The sequence below is a fragment of the Talpa europaea genome (genome assembly GCF_964194135.1).
Source record: "Talpa europaea genome assembly, chromosome: 2".
Taxonomy (NCBI): Eukaryota; Metazoa; Chordata; class Mammalia; order Eulipotyphla; family Talpidae; genus Talpa; species Talpa europaea.
In genome coordinates this window covers 6,099,387-6,122,603 of record NC_140068.1, presented here as the reverse complement: position 1 = coordinate 6,122,603, position 23,217 = coordinate 6,099,387, and the positions used below count along the sequence as shown (strand labels likewise).

Genomic DNA, 23,217 nt, shown 5'->3' with positions numbered 1-23,217 from the left:
GCCCTCGCTGAGTCCTTGCTAAGACCAGCTTCCTCCTCAGGTGATTCCTTCCCTTCTATTTTCTAACTGCCTTCTTTCAAATTTTACCACTCCAAGATTCAATTATCAAGATTATCAGTCCTCGATATTTTCCAGTTCTTCTGAGCTGTGCCATCTTTTTTTTTGTTTGTGAGTTGATTTCACAACTCTGAGGGTCTGGAGGACAAAGACCATCTCTTTGTATACGTGGTGTCTACAGCAGCTCAGTGTTCTTATGTGCTGTTAATATCAGCATATGTCTTTATACTGTGTTCCTCTATCTGCAAAATAATGACAAGGTTTCTAATATATTGGGGAGGTTAAAAATATTATGATTATTCAATACTTTTTGACTTAGGGATTCAGGCTCTGTATAAAAATGCCGTAAGACACAAGAGAGAACAATAAGGTAAGTTCTCAGAAACTAATGTACAGTGTGATTATGTTAGCAAGACTATGAATTGCTTATAGAGTAGATCTTAAATATTCTCACCGCACCAAAAAATCAGCAACTACTTGAGGTGATGGTGGTATTAACTAACTGTGGTAGCCATTTAGCAATCCTCTCATCTAATCTAATTGTTTCTAATTATCACATTGTACACCTTAAACGTACACAACATTATCCGTTAATTGTATCTCAGTAAATCTGAACACAGCAAAAGGGGGGAAATTTATATGCAGTAAAATTGCACATCAAACTTAGATTTACATAGGAAGCCATCTGGAAGTACATTTTAAAGTTGCTGTTGATCATGTGATGCAGTGTGAAGAGCTTAATAACCTTGCACCTGTATGTACAGTGAGACATCAAAAAAAAAAAAAGAGGAAGCAGAGATACACATTGGGTTTCTAGAAACTACATTGAGTGTCTTACAGCATGAAGCCAAAGCAGATTCCTCTCACATTAATTACTTCAATCTAAATAAAATGATTTAAACTAGTGAGAGTTTAGTCATGGATGTTCACAACAAGTGTGCCAGGATTAGACTGTAAAGAGATTATAAACTGTAGTGTAGACCGGTGACTAGCTCTCGAGTTATTTCCGAAGAACTTTTACCAAGTATGAAACCACAGAGGAAATGAGCTTGTGCCTGTGCCTCATTGTAGTTAAAAACTTTAGTTCAACATGGCATCTTCTCCCTGTTGAATCGTCTCCCTGTTGAAGAGCAGTCTCTTTGCATTGCAATCGAAGCAGCTGAGGAGATGAGTAACTGGCCACAGATGAGGTGAGGAAGACTCCCTGTAAGTAGTCTCTGCAGAGTCCAGCTCCTGCAGATGGACATCCTGTGCTCAGTAGACTCCATGCAGGGTTTCTTGTGCCTGATACAGCCCAGCCTTTGTTGATATGTGGTTTTCTCCACATTTTGGTTTGTAGATCGGGGTGGAATTCTAGTTGAGGCCTAAATATAGCATCATTGTCATTGCTCGGTGTTTTTCAAATCATCATGGTAAAAATATGTGAAGTAGCAAAGGATGTATTTCCTGTTCAGCTGCCTCACTCTGGAGGTCTCAGCCCGTTCCATCAGCTGTTGCAAAGCATTATTTGTACCCTTGAAAAAGCATAAATATTGCTAAGCTGATAAATAACATGAGGGTTTCACCTGAACCCAAAGAGAGAGGTGGTGCTGTTCACTGATCCTACAACTTAAACAATAGTTTTGCAAACTGAAAGGTACATTCCATTGTCAGTCTACTGCGTTCTAGAACTTAAGGCAGTGCTTGGCTCAGCGTCAACTCTTGTTTTCTGCAACCAGTGAGTATTTTTTTTTTAATAAATTTTGGAACAAGGGAAAGATTGATGAAGAAAGGAAGGCTCAGAGGAGAGGAGCAACCATGTCATCATCACAGCACCAAGAGTGATGATGATGTTTTTGAAACTTAGCTGCCTTTGATATTTGTTCTCCTGCAAACAGTATCAGACTCAAGCATTGCTGGTCTTGTCTTACATAGACTATAAATAAATGCCTCCAATTTGTCTAATCTTTCTCTCTTGGCCTGTAGAATGGGGATAATAATGAATGGCCTTGCTCTCATTATTTATTTATGCATACAAGAGCTAGGGTACAGGCCAGAGGTGTGGTGGGGGTGTGCGAGAGGATTCACAGAGTCAGAGTGGGGAGCAGAACAGGCAGATCTACTGAAACATACTGCTGAGGGGCACAGCAGACAAGTCAGGAGAAGTCTGCTGTGCTATGTGGGTAACTTCCTGGCCAGGGATTGAACTCAGGCTGTGGTAGTTGTGGATAGCTTCATAATGCAGACGCTTAACACCTTGCACCACCAGGGAGGCCCAAAATTTGTCTATTTAAGCTGTTTTTTCTTAGCCGTTTCCATCCCTGTCAGCACCCACCCCAAGTAAATTCTATGCCTGTGTTTTTCTGTCTCAAAGAAAACTTAAACAGTAAACAGGTATTCTACTAATGGGGAAATACTTGATGAATTCATTAGTGTCAACCTTCCCAGAGAAGTTTTTGGTTCAAAAGATCATAATTAATTCAAGAGAATGAACTTGACTGATGGTATTTCAAAAGTGGTGGGGTATAGGGTTGGTTCTCTTTGGAACCCTCAGCACTGGTGTTCTCAGCTCACAACCTGATTTCCAGCTATTTTCTTGTTTATAGAGACACAGCCATTGGGGATTGTTTGGGACCGTGAATGGCATTCTCCTAACTACTAACAGAGCTTGTAATTGCTAAAATGAAAGTATATAGCTTCTTGAAATATTTTCATTTTCTTTTTCTAAAGGAAATTGGTTTGAAGTGCATCAAAAAGTAAAATAGATTGATGGATAAAGGGATGCCTGTACTTAAGCAAGCAGTAACACAATGATAATAATTTTAGAGCCTAGAGTATATCACAGATGCCTGCCATATAATTCTTTCAACTTTCCTCTATGTTTGAAATTTCTCATAAAAGGATGCTAGCAGAGGAAAAAACTAATTGAGAGGAAACTGTTTAATGTAGTGGAATGAATGGCTTAATGGGTCATTATTAACATGACCGTGCAGAAAAACATCATCTTTTGCCACTCAAGTCACATATTTTGCTAACTTGAAGGTTAGCTCAATCGGACGCTTTAGTATTTCCATCAGCACTGGCACGTAGGAGTATTGTGATTAATGCTGTGATAAATATGGTGGCGCATGTACCTCTGGCTCAGGACCTTCCATAAGCTAGTCATGTACACGTGGGTCAGCAAGGCCCAATCCAGAGTTCCCTGCTGCCCCTAGTATTTCATGAAAAACCCTTGCTGTGAAGCACCACAGAGAAGGTTCTTCTGTACCTCAGGTAGAACAGTGACATAGGGATGCCCAAGGCTTGCTGAGCCCAGTCCACCAAACCCAATGGGTCTGTGCTTTCTGCAGGGTCTGACTTCTGCTCTGATCACCTTTGTGCACTTTCTCCCAATTCACCTTTTCAGCTCTCCTTAAGGCGGCAGCAAGTGAGTGAAAGGCTAAACGAATGGGCAGTCTTCAGTGAGAAGAACAAGGAGCTGTGCGAATGGCTGACTCAGATGGAAAGCAAAGTTTCCCAGAATGGAGACATCCTCATTGAAGAAATGATTGAGAAGCTCAAGAAGGTGTGTTTGCTGCTGTCTGTGTCTCCTCCCTCCACAACGCTTACACACCCACTTAACAAGTGCAAAGGGGGCCCCGCTCATAATTACTTTCCTGTACAAGGAAGTCTCTCTACTTTAAGTATTTTATCTTTTTAACACAAAATAAGCTTACATGAGAAATCCTGCATTGCATATAAAATATATAGAATATTTTAAATTTGTGATGAATGTTTTATAAAGGCATCACAATGTTTAATATTTGGTCATTTCTCCAGTAGGGATCCTGGGTATTTGTTTTAAAGGGTAAAAAAAAATCACTGGAGAAAAATCAGGGACTTTCTCTGTTTTGCTCATTGCTGTATCTCCTATTCTTTCTCTACAGTAATAGGGATCTAATCTTTAGAATCAACTTTTTCATATTTTGCTGCAGTTTCTTAAGTTTGTTTTGGTTTAGTTTTGTCTGTGAGGAACTAGTGCAGAAACTGGGTTAACAGAGAAGGTTTGAGCTTGGCAGAGAGGAACATACATACTGTGAAGGTGCTGGGGAGACAGACACTGGACTTGAAGGCCATGGCTCTTCAGGACAATAAGGATCTTATTTCCAAAGCAATTAAGGAATGTAATGTTCTGCTGGAACAGCAGGTCTTCCCTGATCCTCCTACCCCAGAAGAAGCCATGGTCACCATAGTGGAGAACCGGGTGAACTTTTACATCAACCACTACAGACAGCAGGTGATGGGAGAGCAGCAAGAGCAGGACATGACTCTGCAGGAACTTGGACAACAGCTGAAAATTCTGTCTGCCCCCTTCGTGGCCAAATATAGGGCCTTCCTGAAGACCCTGTGAGCACCTGCATCCCCTACCGCCTTTCTTCTCTCCCAGAGACGTGCGTCTCTGAGAAACCCTACCATCAGGCCCCGTGTTCAGGTCCTCAGGCTCTGCTCTTGGTGGTGTCATTCTACCTTGCCACCTCAACAAAGACCAATAATGGTTAAAAAAAAAAAAAAAAAACAGAAAAACAAAAAAGAAAGAAGGTTTGAGATGCCCTGATCATCTAAGCCATTAGGTTATTGTTCTTGAAACTCAGTTTGCCACTGATCTATGTATGTGTTGTCAAATGTTGGCACTGTATAGATGTCTTTTAAAATTGAAGATACCCTTTTAAAACATTGTACACAAATAACATAATTGACATGCATATGTATATGCACATAGATGTCAGTAGTACACATGCACATACATCTTCTAAGTCTCCCACCAACTATTTGTATAAGAATTAATTCTATGTATAATATCAGGTTGGTGAGTACAGCAACAAGTGTAATTCCCCACTATTAAAACCTTTCAAATTTAGCTTTTCTTATGTATATACTTTCATTGTTTTTTAATGTCCACTAAGAATAGAAAGCACTCCCCATTGTGTTTTAGAATGTCTGTATAAAAATTTAACCCAGCCTCTAAATACATACTGAAAATAATAGGTACCACGAATTCTGGTATTCACACCGTGTCCCTCATGCCTGAACTATTTCCAAGCAGTAGTAAACTGTAATTACCACGTTTCCAGTAGAACTAGGCTGAATGCATTAAGAATACGCTTTTGTGCCATTCGCAGCAACATGGATGGAGCTAGAAGGAATGATGCTCAGTGAAATAAGTCAGAAGGAAAAAGGAGAATATCAGATGGTTTCACTTATAGGAGGAATATAAGGGAACCAACTAAGACATCGGTGGTGGGGGGGAACAGTACAAAACAAAACAAAGCATTAACAGACAAGTATAAATCAGAGACATCCTGCAGGGGAGGAGGAGGAAGAGGGATGAGAGGGAGGGAGGGAGGAGCACAGGGGACTGTGGTGATGGTGCACGGGTGCCTTGGGGAAGGAGATTCTATGGCGACTATACCTGGAAGGGTAGGAAAACAAACATTGTCTAAAAATGAACAATGACGTAAAATTATATATATACACATATATATAAAGAATACACTTTCTGAGCTCAGTAATTGAAATTGATTGCTATTATGCAGGATTATCAGGAGGAAATTGCTGTTGCCCAAGAGAACAAAATACAACTCCAGCAAATGGGTGAGCGTCTTGCTCGAGCCAGTCATGAAAGCAAAGCATCTGAGATCCAGTACAAGCTTGGGAAGGTCAATGACCGCTGGCAGCATCTCCTGGATCTCATGGCAGCCAGGTAAGAGGACCTTGGTCAGGAGAGCATGTGTGGGCGGAAATTCAGACATCCATTCACTTTTCATTTGACCATGCAGAAAAACAGACATAATCTGATATTTCTGTTTTCTTTTGCCACCTTTATAGTTCACGCCTTACTCATAAACGTCACTTCCACTTACTTTAAAATTCTTCTTATTTCATAAACCTGACAGTGTTTGTGAAAAAGTCATAACCAAACAAAATCCCTTCCTAAGTGAAAATTCTGTTTTGACTGGGGTTTCTTGGGTGAAGCCACTGACCAATATCTGTGGTGGGTATTATTGATAGCAGGAGCAAAAAAATATTTGTCACATTCCTACTGTTTTCTGTCTCACAAGGTGTCTGATAAAACTAATTAGCGCCACTTGCTGAGTAGCAAAAATAATTGCTGCATTATTGTAATTTTGCTTTAATGATAGTGATGTCCATTATAGGTAAGAGGAATATTATATTCCATTTGCAAAAGAACAGAGTGAATAAAAGGATAAGCCAAAAAGAAAAAAATACGTATGGCTCTTTACTAGCAATATAGAATTCTGATATGATTGAGTGATTGTTACTGTGGTTTTGGGAATTTCTTTGAGGGAGTTAATATTGGTTTTCAGTACTACATGTTTCTATATTATACTGCATACAGCGTCACACTTTAACATGTGTTTCTACCACACCACTCCCACCACCAAGGAGACAATGATTGAGTATATGCTTTATTTTAGGTGAACTCTGCTTCACATTGGAGTGTAGGCTTGATGAGGGCAGGCATCTATGTCTCTTCTACTCACTGTATCACAAGCACCAAGAACAGTGCCTGAGTACAACTGGGCTCAACCAATATTTGCATGAATGAATATTTGGAGATTTGAGTGCATACTCTTGTTTATGACACTGAGGAGAGCTGAAATGTTACAAAGACTTCCTAGTGAGTCATTTCAGAGCTATTCTACATTATGCTTTTTTCCTGGAGTATCTGTTGTAACTTCTCCTTTGTTTCTAATTTTATTTACTTGTATTTTCTCTCTCTACTTTTTGATTTTGGCTAAAGATTTGTCTGTAAGTTGTTAATCTTTGCAGAGAAGCAGCTCTTGTATTCATCGATCCTTTGCTTTGTCTTTTTAATCACTATTTCATTAATTTCTGCTCTAAATTTTTGTTTCCGTTCATCTACTAACTGTTGCTTTTGTTTTTTCTCCTTTTTCTAGCTCCTTTAGGTGCAAGCTTTAGTCTCTTATTTGTGAGTCTTGTTGTTTCTGAGGTTGGCCTGTATTGTTCTAGACTTCTGTTAGTACTGCTTTTGCTACGTCCCATAGATTCTGATAAATCGCCTTCATTTTCATTTCATCTCCAAGTATTGTTTGATCTTATCACTGGATCTGAACTCAATATAATTTTTTAAATCTGGTTTCTTTTCTGCTGCATAAGTAGTGCCTTTTGAATAATGTGTGTCCATAAAAACTGCTTATGGATATGACAATTCCATATATTGACTTTGAAAGCACTTTTCTCTAGGAAATAGTTGTCAGAGGGTCTATGTAAGAATTTGAGTTTATAATTTATTTTAGTGATAATGGAACAAAAATAAAATAAATGTTTACCAATTTTTAAAATGTTTGCAAGAGTGCTAGAATCATAGCATTTATTAAGCCCTCAGTTTGTACCAATGACCGTTACTGGCTTCATATGCCACTTGTTGTATATTACTCGTGACACCCTTTGATGTGGGTGTTATTATTACACCCATTTTTTCAGAAGCAGAGGCTCAAGCTCAGGTTGATCCATTGTCAGCTGCTCCCTGACTCTACCACGAATGCCCTGCAGTACTCTGCTCTCTTGCGTGCCAAACTTAGGCCTTTTAATTAATTTAGTTGAAAGGAAAGCCGACTTTGGTATTTATTTTGACAATCTAACTTCCCAATCTTTTTTGTGATAATGTGACAGTTGATGAGAGAGACTCTGGGGATACAAAGATGGATACAAAAACCCCTTTCCTCAAGGACTTCATGGTAGCAATACAGACTTGCAAAGAAATCAGTAAAATGATGGACCAAGTGCTCCGATAAAGGGACTAGAAAGAGACGGAAACAAATGGTTCACCTTTCCTGCTCCAAGAGTTTAGGCACATGTATTTTTAGAATCCCATTGCTATGTTTAGCCTCCCTTCTCAGTCACTGATAACAAATCTTATTTCAGACAGAGAAATTAAAGCCCTGGTCCTATAAATATCCTTCTTAGAGAACCACCTACTTGGTAAACATTCCTGAATTTTTTTTTAATTTTATTTTTATATTCCCTATACAATTACAACCCCCTTATTTTGACCCCTACCCCTCCTTTCCCCGCCCCCACATCCCATAGAGTGTCTCTGATTCATCGTTGTTTGTTGATTTTGATATTTTCTTTCTTATCGTTATTCTTTTTCCTGGTCCCTTATTTAAGTTTTCTAGAATCCTGCTATGAGTGAGACCATCTGGTATTTTTCTTTTTCTTTCTGGCTTATTTTGCTGAGCACGATCCCTTCCAGCTCCATCCATGTTGCTGCAAATTGCATGTGTTTATCTTTTTTGAATGCTGAGTAATATTCCATGGTGTATATGGACCACATCTTCTTGATCCAGTCATCTATTTTTGGGCATTTGGGTTGTTTCCAAAGCTTAGCTATTGTAAACAGTGCTGCTGTAAACATAGGGGTGCAGGTGTTCTTTGGAATTGATGTTTCTGTGTCCTTTGGGTAAATACCTAGGAGTGGAATTGCTGGATCCTTTGGAAGCTCTATGTTTAGTAGGTCCAGAAATCTCCACACAGCTCTCCATAGTGGTTGGACCAGTTTGCACTCCCACCAGCAGTACAGGAGTGTTCCTGTTTCTCCACATACTCGCCAACATTTGTTGTTGCTAGTTTTTTTAATATGTGCCATTCTCACTGGTGTAAGATGGTATCTCATGGTAGTTTTGATTTGCATTTTCCTGATTGCAAGTGATGTTGAACATTTTTTCATATGTCTGTTGGCCATTTGCATTTCCTCTTTGGAGAAGCTTCTTTTTAGCTCTCTGCCCACTTTTTGACTGGATTATTTTCTTTGTTTTTGTTGAGTCTCATCAGCTTTTTGTAGATTTTTGTGACCAGTCCTTTATCATTAGTGTTGTGTCCAAAAATATTCTCCCAGTCGGTGGGATTTCTCTCTGTTTTTGTTATTGTCTCTTTTGCTGTGCAGAAGCTCTTTAATTTGATGTAGTCCCAGCTGTTTATCTTTGCCTTCACTATCACTGCTTTGGGTGATGTGTCTGTAAAGATGTCTTTGATGTGCATATCATGTAGTGTTTCACCTATATTTCCTTCTATCTATGCATTTTATGGTTTCAGGTCTTATGTCTTGTTCTTTAATCCATTTTGAGTTGGTTTTTGTGCGTGGTGTTAGGTAGTAGTCAAGCTTCATTCTTTTGCATGTAGCAACCCAGTTTTCCCAGTACCATTTATTGAACATTCCTAAATTTTTTGTGTCAGATTATGATGCATAAATTGCCTTGCATTTACATATAATCCCGTTAAGCCATTTAATATTCTTTTCTAATATTCTGTGGCTCAATCGTGTGGAATATGGGGATATGCTGTTTCAAAGATGTTTTAAATTTAATTTAATATAATTTAATCATGAGCAACTTGCTTAGTGTGCCCCAGCTGTTGGTCAAGATTCTATCAAATTACTTAGGTGCTTTCTCCTCAAAGGTATGTTTATTTATAAGCTTTCTGTCTGGTGGTTCAAATGAGAATTTTCTAGATATTATTTAGTTTGTCTTTCTAAAGGGCACCTTAGTAAACTTGAGTTGATTAACTAATTATAAGATACATAAGCTTTGCACTGTAGTCACAAAAAATGCTCATATGTTTATACTTTTGTAGAGTTTCATCATGTATAAAGTTCTTTCCCACAGGAGACTTTTGTGTATATATATCATCATTTCTATTTTTTTTTAACTTTGTAAACGTCATTTCTAACTGTTCCCTTCCAAAGTAGACAAGATGGCTTGTTGATCATTAATTTGTCCTGGAGTTTGATGCCACACAGAACTCTTGGTCTCCTTGCAGCTTGTGATGCTGGGGCATCATATTTGTTTTCATTCCTTAGCTTCATTAGTATATAGACACACACACACACACACTAGCTGACCATCCCCCACACCCACCTTCAACTCTGACCTGCCAGATGAAATATCAAATTCTACGATGCAGTCTGATTCTCATTCCTCCCTCTTCCAGATTTTGTTTTTCACATTAATCCATTAAAGCAGAAATAACCTGTCTTTTGATATATTTCTATGCTGTTATGGTGGTTCTGTGGGTTTTGAGGTAGTTTTATGAAGATAATTATATTTTTAGGTGAACAGCTTCTCAACTAACAGACACATGATCACAGAAAGAAAAAAAAAGAAAATAGACTCACTGGTAAACCTGTTATATGCAAATAGAATGTACAACTAGTCAATTTCATGTCACCATTAGATTAGCTTAGACCATTCTGAGTACATACGTGTTTTGCAATCAATTTTTAAACTGTCACCAAGCATTGTTAGGGCAACAAAATTTGCTCAGTTAATGTTAGGGATCAATGGATAACATTCTAGTACTTTCCACACTTTCTAGACATGCTTAGTTCAATAAATATAGCAATCACTAGCTACATGTCGCTATTTAAATGAACTGAAATTGAGCATGATTAAATCACTTTAATGGTACTTACAGTCAGTTGCACATTTCCAGCATTCAATAAACCCATGAGGGTCCTGGCTACTTTAGCATGCACTGTAGAAACAGAACATTTTCCTCATCCAGAAGGTTCTGTTGGTCATGCTGGCCTCAAGTATTAAAAGCACTTCTGAGCCCTTGACTTTAATTAAGAGTCAACATAAGAAAAAAGTCATGGTGAAGCATCTCTAAATAGCTAGGAAACTGAGGATTCTGGCTTTCATTTTGTGACCTATAGGCAAAAACCCTAGCAATTTTTTTTTTTTGTTTGGGGGGGAGGCGTTCAAGATCAATAAGGAATCTGTCCTTTGGGTAGGTGTTCACTGTAGCAGAGAACATTTCTAGTAGCAGACAACATGTTATTGCACATTTTCCACCTGTACTGACAAAGGTCAGAATCAAGTAGTTTGCTCTGTTGTAATGACTTTTTTAAAAAAATGTAATTGGACCTCCTAGTATAAATATATTCTTCTCTCTGTCAAACATAAATCCCTCTCACCAAAACAAAAGCACACTTAAGTTATTTAGCTCTTTTTTTGGCAAAAGTATCTTTATTGAGCTATAATTCACATGCCATATAACTCATCTATTAAAGGTGAACAATTCAGTGAGTTTTAATCTATTCAATTTTGAAACATTTGTACCACCTCCAAATAAAATCTCTGTTACCCACTGGGGATCATTTTTTTGCCCTCTGCCCTCCATCCTTCCTCCAGCCCTAGGTGACCTCTAAACCTCTTTCTGTTTCTATAGACTTACCTGCCCTGGATTACACTTAGATGAAATCACACAGCATGTGGCCATTTGTGACCAGCTGCTCTTAATCTATATATTTATTATAATTTCCTTTAAAATGTATAGAAGTAAAGTGAAAACAAACACCTAAACCAGCTATCGAATGCCTCCTGTACATGAAGTTCTGTGCATGTTGCTATGGGACACAAATTGCCAAACCTTCTTGCAAGGCCAGATAGTAAAAAATATCTTGGGCTTTGGGATTCACATGGTCTCTGCCAAAACCCTTTTGTTGTTGTATTGGTAAAGTAGTTACAGAAAATAGGTAACCAGGGAAGCATGGCTGGCATCCTGTAGCATTTATTTACAAAACAGATGGCCTGCTGTAGTTTGCCCACACCAATTCTAGGAATAAAAAAGAAAAAGAAGAAGGTCCCTAACAAAATCAGAGCAATGAAGCAAATTCACATATGACCGCCCAGCTCAGGGCCTCTGCTACCTGTCCTATCTTCCTGCTCACTCTGCATGTCAGGTATGCTGACCAGCCCCTCATTGCTCATCAGCATCTTCATTTTCTCAGGATTAGACTGTATTCTTCTTTCTTGCTCAGCAGTCTTTCGATATTTCTCCTTCTGTGTGTTTCCTTCTACTCTAATAAATATCTGGTGCGGTCAGTTGTTTCAAAAGGTCTCTTCAATACTAAAGTGTAAGTATTTCCAACTTGAGCTCTATCATAATCCCAGAATGTAACATACAGGGGTTCCCCCTTATCTGCAGGGATATTTCCAAGACCCCCAGTGGATGCCTAAAACTGTGCACAGTCCTGAGCCCTATATATTCTGTCTTTTCCTGTATACATGTACCAGTGATAAAATTGAATTATGAATTAACACAGTAAGAGATTAGCAACAATAATGATAAAACAAAATAATCATAACAGTATACTATAGCAAAAATTCTGTGGATGTGGCCTCCTTCTCAAGTTATCTTGTGAAAACTCACAAAGTGAAAGTGAATAAAGGCAGTCTACAGTGGGCCTGCTTCCTGGAAACTGCAGGGTTGGTTTTTTTTTGTTTTTTTTTAAGATTTATTTATACATACAAGAACTGGGGTACAGGCCAGAGGTATGGGAGGTGAGTGGATTCACCAGATACAGAATGGGGAGCAGAACAGGTGAATTGACTGAAATACGCAGCTAAGGGGAGCAGTGGGCGAGACAGAAGAGGTCTGCTGTGCCACGTGGGTCACCTCCCTGGACGGGGCTCGAACTCGTGCTGCAGTGGTTGTGGATAGCTTCATAGTGCTGATACGTAACCCCTTGTGCCACCAGGGAGGCCTGAAACTGCAGGTTTTAAGGGAAACAACATATAATGAAACCAGGTCCTCAAATAAAACGGTTTTGCTCAGCATTGGCCAAGGTTATTTTTTGTCATCATCATCATAATGAAACAACATCAACTTAACCAACATTGTTCAAGAACCTGATGCGGTTCTGTGCTCCAGTACCTGTTGAGTTTCTCCAGTCTAAGACAGGGAATGAAAAGCATCCTACACAAAGCAAGGCATGGGCTTAGGGCTTTAGCTGCCTAAACTGTGAGGTGTTTCTGCTTCACTTACACTGCGATGGTTAGGCAAACCACTTCCCTTGTCAGCGCCTCCGTCCCCACAGGTGCAGGAGGCTATTAGGAAGAGTAAATGAGACAGAACCTGCAAACCACTTAGCACAGTTAAGTCTCCATAAACATCAGCTCCTCCCACAGGGACCGGAGGGGCAGAGCGGGTTAACTGTACATGCAGCACGAGAAAGCTTTGTGCAGTCACAGCAGCAGCCCCCAAAGGAGTTCCATTCAGCTCAGCAGGAGATAGGCTCACTCTAACAGAAAATAAAAACGTGATTCTTGGCATTTATGGCCAGTATTACTTCCTGAAGGTCAATTAGAGATGTCAGGACAGGGTCAGGAATGTACTGATGCAACCAGCATGGGAACAGCAGAGCTAAGCAAGAGTTCTGAGTTTAGTGCATCCTGTGTGACCTGCAGCTTACTGCACAGCCTCTCTGAGCTCCAGGTTCCTCATCTTCAAAATGTTCGTTAAAATAATAGCCACATCTCCAATGAAACCACAGGAGGAAAGACATGTATAATTTAAAATATTGCATATGCCAACTTGTCTCTCTAGATGGCTGCAGGAAATTCCGTAGTCTTAATATATTGATATAATGGGTATTGATATTACTGCCATTTTTTGCTCTTCTCATAATTGTGATTTTAAAACCTTGTCTTGCCATGATTTAGTTCATTGCAATAAACAAATGGTGCTCAAGGTAGTGATCATGGAAAAAATGTCTTAACCATGAGGAAAACTATATAAAGTGGAAAGGAAATAAATTAAGAAAATAATTGCAATAAAACTTCTTAAAGAGCTCAAGTTTTAAAAAAATATTAGTTATCATTACGAAAAATAAATTGGTCTGTTGCTATGGGATCATGACCAATATATTCCTTTAACCAAAACTTCCATGTTTATATTCCTGATTACTAAAAATAATGTCAGAGGAGTAGTTGTTATATACAGTTAAGAATAGGATATTAAGAATAGGATATTTTCATATTGCAGGATTTCAAAAGTAATAATTGTAGTTATGATTAAGTTACTGGAGTATATTGCTTATATCAAACATTTTTTTTCCTTTCATAAAGAAAATTCATTTCTATTTTAAAAGCAACCAATTGTTTTAGTTGCAATTCATCATATAGGCCTTTTATAAAGACCTTATTAGCAAATGTTCTTTATTTATTTATATCATTTATTTGTAATTTGTATGTGTATATGTATATCTTAATTAAAGAAAGGACTTAAAGTAGCCAGCATTAGTCAGTAATAAATAATTTGCAAGTTTTTCTTTATAAATTTAAATTATTCTGTTAATATAAACTCAGTGCATAAAATTTGCAAGCTCTTAAAATTCACAAAAGTTATCTGAAATTCCACCAAGCAAATAAAGATACGTTTTTAATCTCAAAATTAATTTTTAAAAGGCAAAGGTTTTGAATATGAAAAAAAGAAAATGATATTTGTCCATTACATTTCATCTTGAAATCATCTAACCCAGGATAAAAACCAAGTCCTTTCCACAGAATACCTCTTTCCATCCACCTTCCCAAGCAAACTTTAAGGCTCCTACTTACACCACTTAACTGGCCTTTCAAATTGAAGAAAAAAAGAAGTTCCTCCATGTTTGCTGTTGTAATTTGCTGTTCTAATAGAGGCTTCATTCGATTGCATGTGGTCCTTTATCTTTTTCAACTTAAAAAACAGCCCACCAGGCGCAGCAGACCTCTCCTGACTCACCCGCTGCTCCCCCCAGCAGTGTACTTCAGTCAGTCTGCCTGTTCTGTTCCCCACTCTGTCTCTGGTGAATCCTCTGATCCCCCACATCTCTGGCCTGTACCCAGCTCTTGTATGCATAACTAAATAAATCTTAAAAAAAAAAAAAAACAGCCCTCCAGGAAAGTGGACCGTCCTTCCTGAATGGAGAAGTGTCCAGAGCCAGCCTCGTGTCTGAGGTCCTTCTTTCTGTAAACATGGAGCCCCCCTCCTTGCAGATTACACTGAGCTTCTTCCCCTTCTTACACTCGTGGCCTACATTCCAGGAGATCAGGCCTGGCACATGCTAATGAATGTAGGTTTTATTTAGAAACATGACCACTTGTCACTGCTCAGTGTCATATTATCAGGCTGAGCCTCACCAACATTTGTCTGGCGTGAGCATTTTATACTTCCACACACAGACAAGGGGAAACTTTCTTCCCCACGGAGGATTTTAGCTTTTGCTCTGCAGACCTAACTTTGGCCAAGTGGAAGCTTCATGCTGGTGGCAGAAGACCTGTGTGCCCTGAGGATGGCAGAGGACGGCTCTGAGGATGCAGACCTCCCCGATTGTAACTGCGATATCTCCAGGCAGGCGTCTCTGAGCTTCTTCCGTTGCACATAGCTTTCGTGTTACATGGGGAGGGGTGGGGGGGAGCTTAAAGGGTGGACGCTGGAACTTTCAGTCCAAATTGTTTTTGCCAAGGTTAAGTGGAGATGATTGGTTTTAATGGCTCATTGGTCACGCGCTCTTAAGAACTATTTGTTAGTTTGTTTTCTCGTCCTCCTACGGGGCAACGGAGCTGGGTGTAGAGGTGGCTGAGCTTTGCTGTGGCATGGTATGCCAGTTGTCTTGTCAGGCCAGGATATGGCTATAGTAGAGGGCCTGAGACGCAGGGAGGAGATCCAGAAAAAGAAAGATCCAGTGAATCCATCATTTGCTATTAAAAGGATGGACTTCTGACAACACTAAAATTCAGCCTTAGCCAATTCAAAGCTTTGTAGCTAAGAGCTTTCCCTTTGTTAAATGAAACATCTGCTTTTCTTTCAGGGGCCTGGAGGAAATTGTGTCTGAAGAAAGTTAACTTTATTTCAATTTATAAATAAGTTTTGATGACCAACTAACTTTTATACCATATGCAAGACATAAGACATAGAAATTGATACTCGAAGATAGTCATGGAGTGCATTATGCAAATGTTTATTTCATAGTTGTTTCCAGTTGGAATAACATTATAATAGGAATTTTTTGTAAAGTTGGTTTTTTTTTTTGTTTGTTTGTTTGTTTTTTTTTTTTTTTGCATAGAAGTACTGGAGTGTAGGCCAGATGTGGGGGTGGGGTACGAGAGGATCCACCAGAGACAGAGTGGGGAGCAGAACAGGCAGATCTACTAAAATACACTGCTGAGGGGAGCAGCAGGGAGACAGGGGAAGTCTGCTGAGCCATGTGGGTCAGCTCCCTGGCCAGGGATCGAGCTAGGGCAGCAGCAAGTGATAGCACTGAGACTTAACCCCTAGGCCACCAGGGAGGCCCAATAATAGAATTTTTATAAAATATTTTTCTTGAATCATAACAGCCACCAAATAAATGCCTGCTGATGAATAGAATCTACTAATGGTACTTTCGGTTCTGTTATATTTAGAATTGGGGAGTTTTTTAGTTTTTGTTTGATTTATGGGTCTACTAAACTGATTTGAAGGAAAGTAGTGATATATTCCTACTATGTGTCTGTGTATATATTTATGTGACAATGTTAAGAAACTGTAAAACTGGTTTCTTAGTAGAATATTAAGAAAGGTCAAGTGCCTCTGATACACTCAACTACGAATGTTGAACTAAGCTGTAAAGACTTAGGAACTTACAGATTTATCAGCCTTATTACTAAACTTATCCAGAGTTGGGATGTCTGGAAATATCTATTTTGAATTATTATCCTGGATCATACCAGAAGGAATGTTGCTTAACTTTCTTGCAGTGATAGATAAATAAAAGCATTGTGACACTTTACCCCAGGATTTCCTTTCAAGGAATAATGGAAACAACATGGACCGAGTTCTTTGGTCCATGTTAAAAAGAATGACCCCATCCTATAAACTTCAGTTTAATAGGTTCCAGGAAAATGGGCCCATCCTTCCCTCTCCCTCTCTCCAGCTCATGTCTGCTTCCTCTAACCCACACAATATATTTTGCTATTTGTAGTCAAATATACTTTTTAAAAAATGAGAAATGACAGTCACTTACATGTTCACCCCCATTGACATTACGGAGATTTACACATTCATTTGAAAGAGGAACTTGTCCCTAATGGACTTTATGAACAATCATCTATTTCCATGTCATGTTGCCCTTGACATACTGCATGCTAACTGCTCTGCTCTGACTGCTGGAACCCATGCAATTTTGCACAAGATTTCTAATCCTGATATTTATTTGGCTAGTGTAGACAGTGCCCAGCAGAACAGTGTCTATTCACATCCATTTGTGCGTTGCCTCTTTTGATTGTAAGTGGATTTTGAACTTAGAAAATGACCATTTGCATATATTAGGCTTTGAGGAAAGACTGAAGTATACATTTAATAGCAAATAAATGTTAACTAAAGAACAAATATTTTACTTAGAATATGAATTATTCATGTTTAGCAGGCATTTAGATGGTACCCAGCTTTGTGCAAAGCACCGAACTCAGTATGGTAGGGGAACAGGAAACCCAAAGAAGAAATTCATAGTTCTAGCTTCCCAAGAAACTCACCATGGGGGCATAAACATGTGCATAAACGATACCAGGGAGGGGTCCTCCTGGTGGCGCAAGGGGTTAAGACACAACCTACAGATTCTATAAATCACTGTCTTGCACATGAAAATCAGTCATGAAGCAATCACACAAATACTTTTAATAGAGTTTCACTGTCCATGGTTTTTAATAACGACACCTGTTTCCTTTATTGTAACGTTTTAAATAACTTTCAGTTTGTAAAAAGCACTGGTAGGCGCATTACCTTAAAATGTTTAAAAAAAAGTGTATTTAAAAAATTACGCTCTTATTCTACCATGTAGTCTCCTAACAGAGAATAGAAAATGTGTTGTGAAAATTCCATTGTGACTCCTGACAAGCCTTCTCTGATCGGCTTGTAGGAGCATAGACTGTAAACCATCCCCAGGGCATTGGCAGGCATTGGCATTGAATAGTAATCCCCACGCCTTTTACATACCAGCGCTCATGTGCTTCTTACAGGAGACAACTTTTAGCTGAGTACCAATCAGTGGCTGCCAGTTTTCACAGCAGTCACTGGGTGCAAAACTCAGGAGGCACGTTCTCTCCCGGTCACAGCACAGGTGTGGGGATTTAACATGACCTCGGCCATCCCAACTGGGTGGCTCGGACTGATAGGGCAGCATCTCTCATCGATAACCCACTGGGGAGGACTAGGGAATGGCTACATGGAGATGTGTGCCCTGGATTTACCCCCGGGCATGTCTGCTCTTGAACATGCCTGCTCACCAGCTTCCTGGCTTTAGGAATGGGTAATACCAGATATTTGGTAATAGCCGAATGCGGACTATGCTTTGAGAGGAGGTTTATACCAGCCTCATAACCTCATCAGGGTTTCATGTGAGGCTGGAGACTGGAGGAGAACCAACCTCACTCAGTGCCTGTTTTCTTTTTAGCCTTATTTTAACTCCCTAGTATTGTTTGTTTGGTTTTTTTTTTTTAAGATTTATTTATTTATGCATACAAGGACCACAGTGTAGGCCAGAGGTGCTGTGGGGTGAGAGGATTCACCAGAGACAGAGGGGGGAGCAGAACAGGTGGATCCACTGAACACTGCTGAGGGGAGCAGCGGGCAAGTTGGGAGAGGTCTGCTGTGCCATGTGAGTAATTCCCTGGCCGGGGATCGAACTCATGCTGCTGTGGCTGGTGATAGCTTTATAGCACTGAGACAACTAAGGAAACAGGTATCGTTATTAGAAACCAAGGATAGGGCCTCTCTGGTGATGCAAGGGGTTAAGACACAACCTATGAAGCTATCTGCAGCCACTGCAGCAAGAGTTCGGCCGGCCAGGGAGCTACCCACATGGCGCAGCAGACCTCTCCTGTCTTGTCTGCTGCTCCCCTCAGCAGTGTACTTCAGTAGCTCTGCCTGTTTTGCTCCCCACTCTGTCTCTGGTGAATCCTCTCAACCCCCAACACCTCTGTACCCCAGTTCTTGTGTGCATAAATAAATCTTTTTTAAAAAAAAAGAAACCAAGGATAGTGAAACCCTATTAAAAGTATTTGTGTGATTGCTTCATGATTCGATTTTCATGTGAGAGACGGTGATTTATAGAAACTGTAAGTGGTGTCAATAGTCTTTAGCTACTACATGTTCAGAATACCTTGGTAATGAGACATTTCTTCAGAAGTAGTGCTTTTGACCTGGAGGAGGAAAAAGTGGGAAGCCAGCAGCAGGCATGTGGTGTGGTTGGGAGCACCCCCAGGCGGTCCTGTAACAGCCCTTGCTAGGGAGGCCTTCTTCCTACCTGGAATTAATGGAGCTGAGAAATAGTTTTTGACTCTGAGTGCAAGTTGTCAGCCTTAGAAAACATTCAACAGCGGGTCCCTGCCTGGAAATATATCACATTTCTAGAATTGTAAAAGTCACATTGTTTTTGACTTTTTTTCCAAGCTGATACCTCTTTAGCTGGCACAGGGTAACACCTGGTAGATTGAAGTGTTTCTCTACCTTTCATCTATCTTATGAGCTGTGTTCATAAGTCTACACATCTCCTGAACCAAAAGGTGGGGTGCATGGTCTAAAACTCTAAAAACAGGGCCTCCCCTGGTGGTGCAGCGGTTGTGTGCTGGGCTGCGAAGCTGCCCGCAGCCTCTGCAGTGCCGGTTCCATCCCAGCTGGCCGGCGAGGGTCCCTCGTGGTGCAGCAGACCTCTCCTGCCTTGCCCGCTACTCCCCTCAGCAGTGTATTTCAGTCAGTCTGCCTGTTCTGTTCCCCGCACTGTCTCTGGTGTGAATCCTCTCACCCTCCCGTGCATCTGGCCTGTACCCCGGTTCTTGTATAAATAAAAAAAATAAATCTTAAAAAAATTAAATAAAATAAAACTCTAAAAACAGAATTGAATTTTAAATAAAGGCTGCATCAGAAATCACCGAGTACTTATCCCCATCAGCTTTCTTTTAGAACAACCTCTGAGCACTCCTGAGCCATGGGCAGCCCTCTGCAGGAACTCAATATCGATTTTTGCTGCTATTATTTTTAACAGTCAAGTTGAAAAATACTATCCAGGTCCCTCCCGAGCTCCTGCTCACGTTCTACCCACACTGGTCAAACTCGCCTGAGTCTGATTTATCGCCCATGCTCAGGGCTCTTGTCCCAGCACCACCATCTACATTCATCTGAGATATCTTTCCTCTACTTCTGTCTTTAACTTCTCCTAAGTTCCTTATTCGCTGCCTAAAAACATTCCGAAGCTGTTCCAAATATTAAAGCTGTTCAAAATATTAAAACTACATTAAACAAAACAAACAAAATTGCTTTTTCCTTGAAGTCAGATCATTCCAGGGTGTCCTATTATATTGACTCAGCTTTGTGGCATTTGACAAAGTAGGCCAGAGGTCCCCTTAAGAATCACCTGGAATGCTTGTTACAAATGCAGATTCCCTGGCCATGCCTCCCATAGATTCTGATTCAGCAGAACTGGGTTGAGATCTTGGAATTTGCATTCCTATGAGGCACACCAGGAGACTGATAAAAGGGGTCTTCAGATCCCACCTGATCAACACACCCCTCTTGAAATTTTTCTGCCTTGAATTTTACACTGTAATTCCAGATTCTCCTCCTTCCTCCCGAATTAATTTTTCTCCATATGTGATTCCTTCCTGAACCAGCCATTTAAAATTCATTCTTATTAGCTCGTATCCTTTTGGGATGAAATTCATCTTTCTCTTGATTTCAGCTCTGTGCCAACAGTACCTGAACCACTGCAACAGCCTCCACCCTCTCTTCTGGACCTAGAATTACACTTTCAGATATGGCTACATGATCCCTTGGAGCCTTTGTGTCCCAAACCTAATGCACCATACAATCTAGAATCTGTCCTCATCCAGTACCCCAAAGCAGCATCCCTCTGGTCACCCAATTGGACACCCCAAGTTTACACCTCCTCCCTCCCGTCATGCCAGTTCATGAATCGAGCAGTCCAGTCCTCACCTCTGTTCTCACATTCCCCAAATGTAGGCCTTTTATGTAAGCTTTTGGACCCTGGAACAACCAAAATTCAAACTTACGTACTCAAAATCAGAAATGATCTTACCGTTCTTCTGCTAAAAAAAAAAAAAAAACTTGGCAAGTTTCCTCTTTAGCTTTAAAATAGCACACAGCCCCAGTTTTGTGTCGCTGCAGGAGGTGTATGTACTCCCCAGCAGTCTTATCTCTTAGCCCTCATCTCTCTTCCCCATCCTCTTGACTCCAACCCCCGGCATCAACACAGCATTTGCCCTCAAAATCTCTACTTTTCTTGATCGGTTCTGCTTGACGTACATCCATCTCTCAAGCGGCAGCTCACATGTTATTTCTTCATTTCCCCTCATTCGTCAAAAACTGAGCTCCTCATGACAAAGATGAAAGTGAGTCATTACTGTATTTCCACCACCTAGCACCATGTTTGCAGAAAGAATAAAGAAATGAGCAAATGGTGAATGAATGAATGAATGATTCCCTGAATGTGGCCAGACAGAATGGATTGCTCCTTATTTATTAGCCAGAGGCTTGGTTCATTTCTTTAGTGTAGTTCTTGCCATGCTGCATTGTAGTTCATTGTTTCATGTCCATATTTTCAGTCACATTGTGTATTTCATTAGAAAAATAATTAAGTCCTATTTATCTTCTTTTCCCTCTTACCTTATACATGGATGTCCATCTATGATGGCAGACAAGTGACAATTTTAAGCAAATGGGTTTTTAATGCTCCCTAAAAAGAATGGGAAAACTTTATTAGCATGCTATGTATGAGGGGCAGGTGTTTCTAAAGGCTTGTCTATGCTCCCATAAAGACGTGCCTCCACGTGCCTCCACACTCCCGCAGCGGTTGCAGCTCTGGGCACGCTGTGGCTGGGATCGAGTTGGGGCTGGGGCTTGTTGCCTTCACCTCTGGCTCTGGGTGCCTTGCTGCTCTCCAGCAGCTGCCTTTGCAGGAGTTGATCTGCTGTCCCAGGTACAGTTCTCTGCTCCCACAGTTCTGCAGAGGATGACCCTCTATCCTGCACACTGACAGTGTGCACCCCCTTAGCCAAGGCAGTTCCTGGGTGTTAAAATCCCCAGTGAGGGTGTGAGTCCTTCTGTCAAGGGCAACAGGGAGCTCTGTTCTGCAGCTGGTACCCCCTCTGACCAGCAAATGCCACTAAAGGCGATACTCTGAATATAATCAATCCCAGAGGCTGAAAATGGTCATCACTGTGGATATATCATCTGGTGACAATCTGTTGGAAACCGTATTTTTTTTTTTCTCCCAAGTATTCTCCATAGGCATAAAAGTTATATTATTTAAGAAAGTAATCATTTTTGTAGCAACTGAGAGATTTCTATCACAGTTATATTATTACAACTGTGTTGCTCGTCCTCAGAGAAAATATTTATTGAGTGTTTTCCATCTACTTGGCACCTTACATTTTTCAAATACTTTAACTCTCACAAGGACTCTTTTTGTCATCTCTGCTTTAGAGAGGAGGAGACAGACACACAGAAGGTTTGAGCGACTGCCCCGAATCACACAGCCAGCAGGTGGCTGAGTTACGGGGCACTTGGTTGCAGCAATTTTTTGTCAGGCCCAGCACTTGCCTCTGCTCTCTGAGTGGGGCCTCTGGGCCTCTCACTGACGTCCATGTCTTGCCTCCTCTGCCTGCAGGATAAAGAAGCTGAAGGAGACGCTGGTTGCTGTGCAGCAGCTGGACAAGAACATGAGCAGCCTGAGGACATGGCTGGCGCACATCGAGGCAGAGCTGGCCAAGCCCATCGTCTACGAGTCCTGTGACTCGGAGGAAATACAGAGGAAGCTCAATGAGCAGCAGGTAAAGTTGTTTCCAGAAAACAGTTGAAGGAAAGCTAATAGGCTCATGAACATCGAACTCCTGCCAGGATAGAGTGGTGGTGGTGATGGATCAGGATGGAAAATCGGGAGGAAGGTAGGCAGGAGTGGGTAGCAAGGGGAGGCCTTGACTAGGCAGGTGTCGGAACAAATGGGTTCCTTGTCACCGTGCAATTAGTTGACTCTTTAGAAGCTCTGTGCTCATGAGGTTAGTGCTGTTGGCCCCCCATGTTGCCAGGCAAAGAGGGCAGGGAGATGAGCTGTGAGGAGGTAGCCAAAACAGGGCTCACAGTTTTGTGAAATTTGAAGTCACAAGCCCAGTATCATAGACGTAGAAAGAAGGATTCTGTTCTACCTAAAGTGCTGAGAGAACGATTCCAGCACATGGTTTAGAGTCTAAAATAATTTTGTTTTGCAAGGCATGACCTGCAGACAACACATTTTTAATGAACACTTAATGCTTCCTTGGTTCAAATCTTGCCTTACCACTTTTCTGTATAATG

General features: G+C 40.5%; 1 protein-coding gene across 4 annotated transcripts in view; it reads left to right on the top strand.

Moving 5' to 3' along the window:
- SYNE1 (spectrin repeat containing nuclear envelope protein 1) overlaps window positions 1-23,217 on the top strand; it is a gene marked incomplete at both ends in the record, with an annotated part of 158,373 nt that overhangs the window by 97,655 nt on the left and 37,501 nt on the right. For 2 of the 4 annotated variants that reach the window (XM_084259626.1, XM_084259625.1), the window contains 2 exons: window positions 15,137-15,228; window positions 22,535-22,697. In XM_084259626.1, the coding sequence (XP_084115752.1) occupies window positions 15,137-15,228; window positions 22,535-22,697 (255 nt within the window). Of the gene's footprint in view, window positions 1-3,442; window positions 3,602-5,609; window positions 5,777-15,136; window positions 15,229-22,534; window positions 22,698-23,217 lie in introns of those variants that run through there. The other 2 variants (XM_084259624.1, XM_084259627.1) reach the window with 2 other exon arrangements.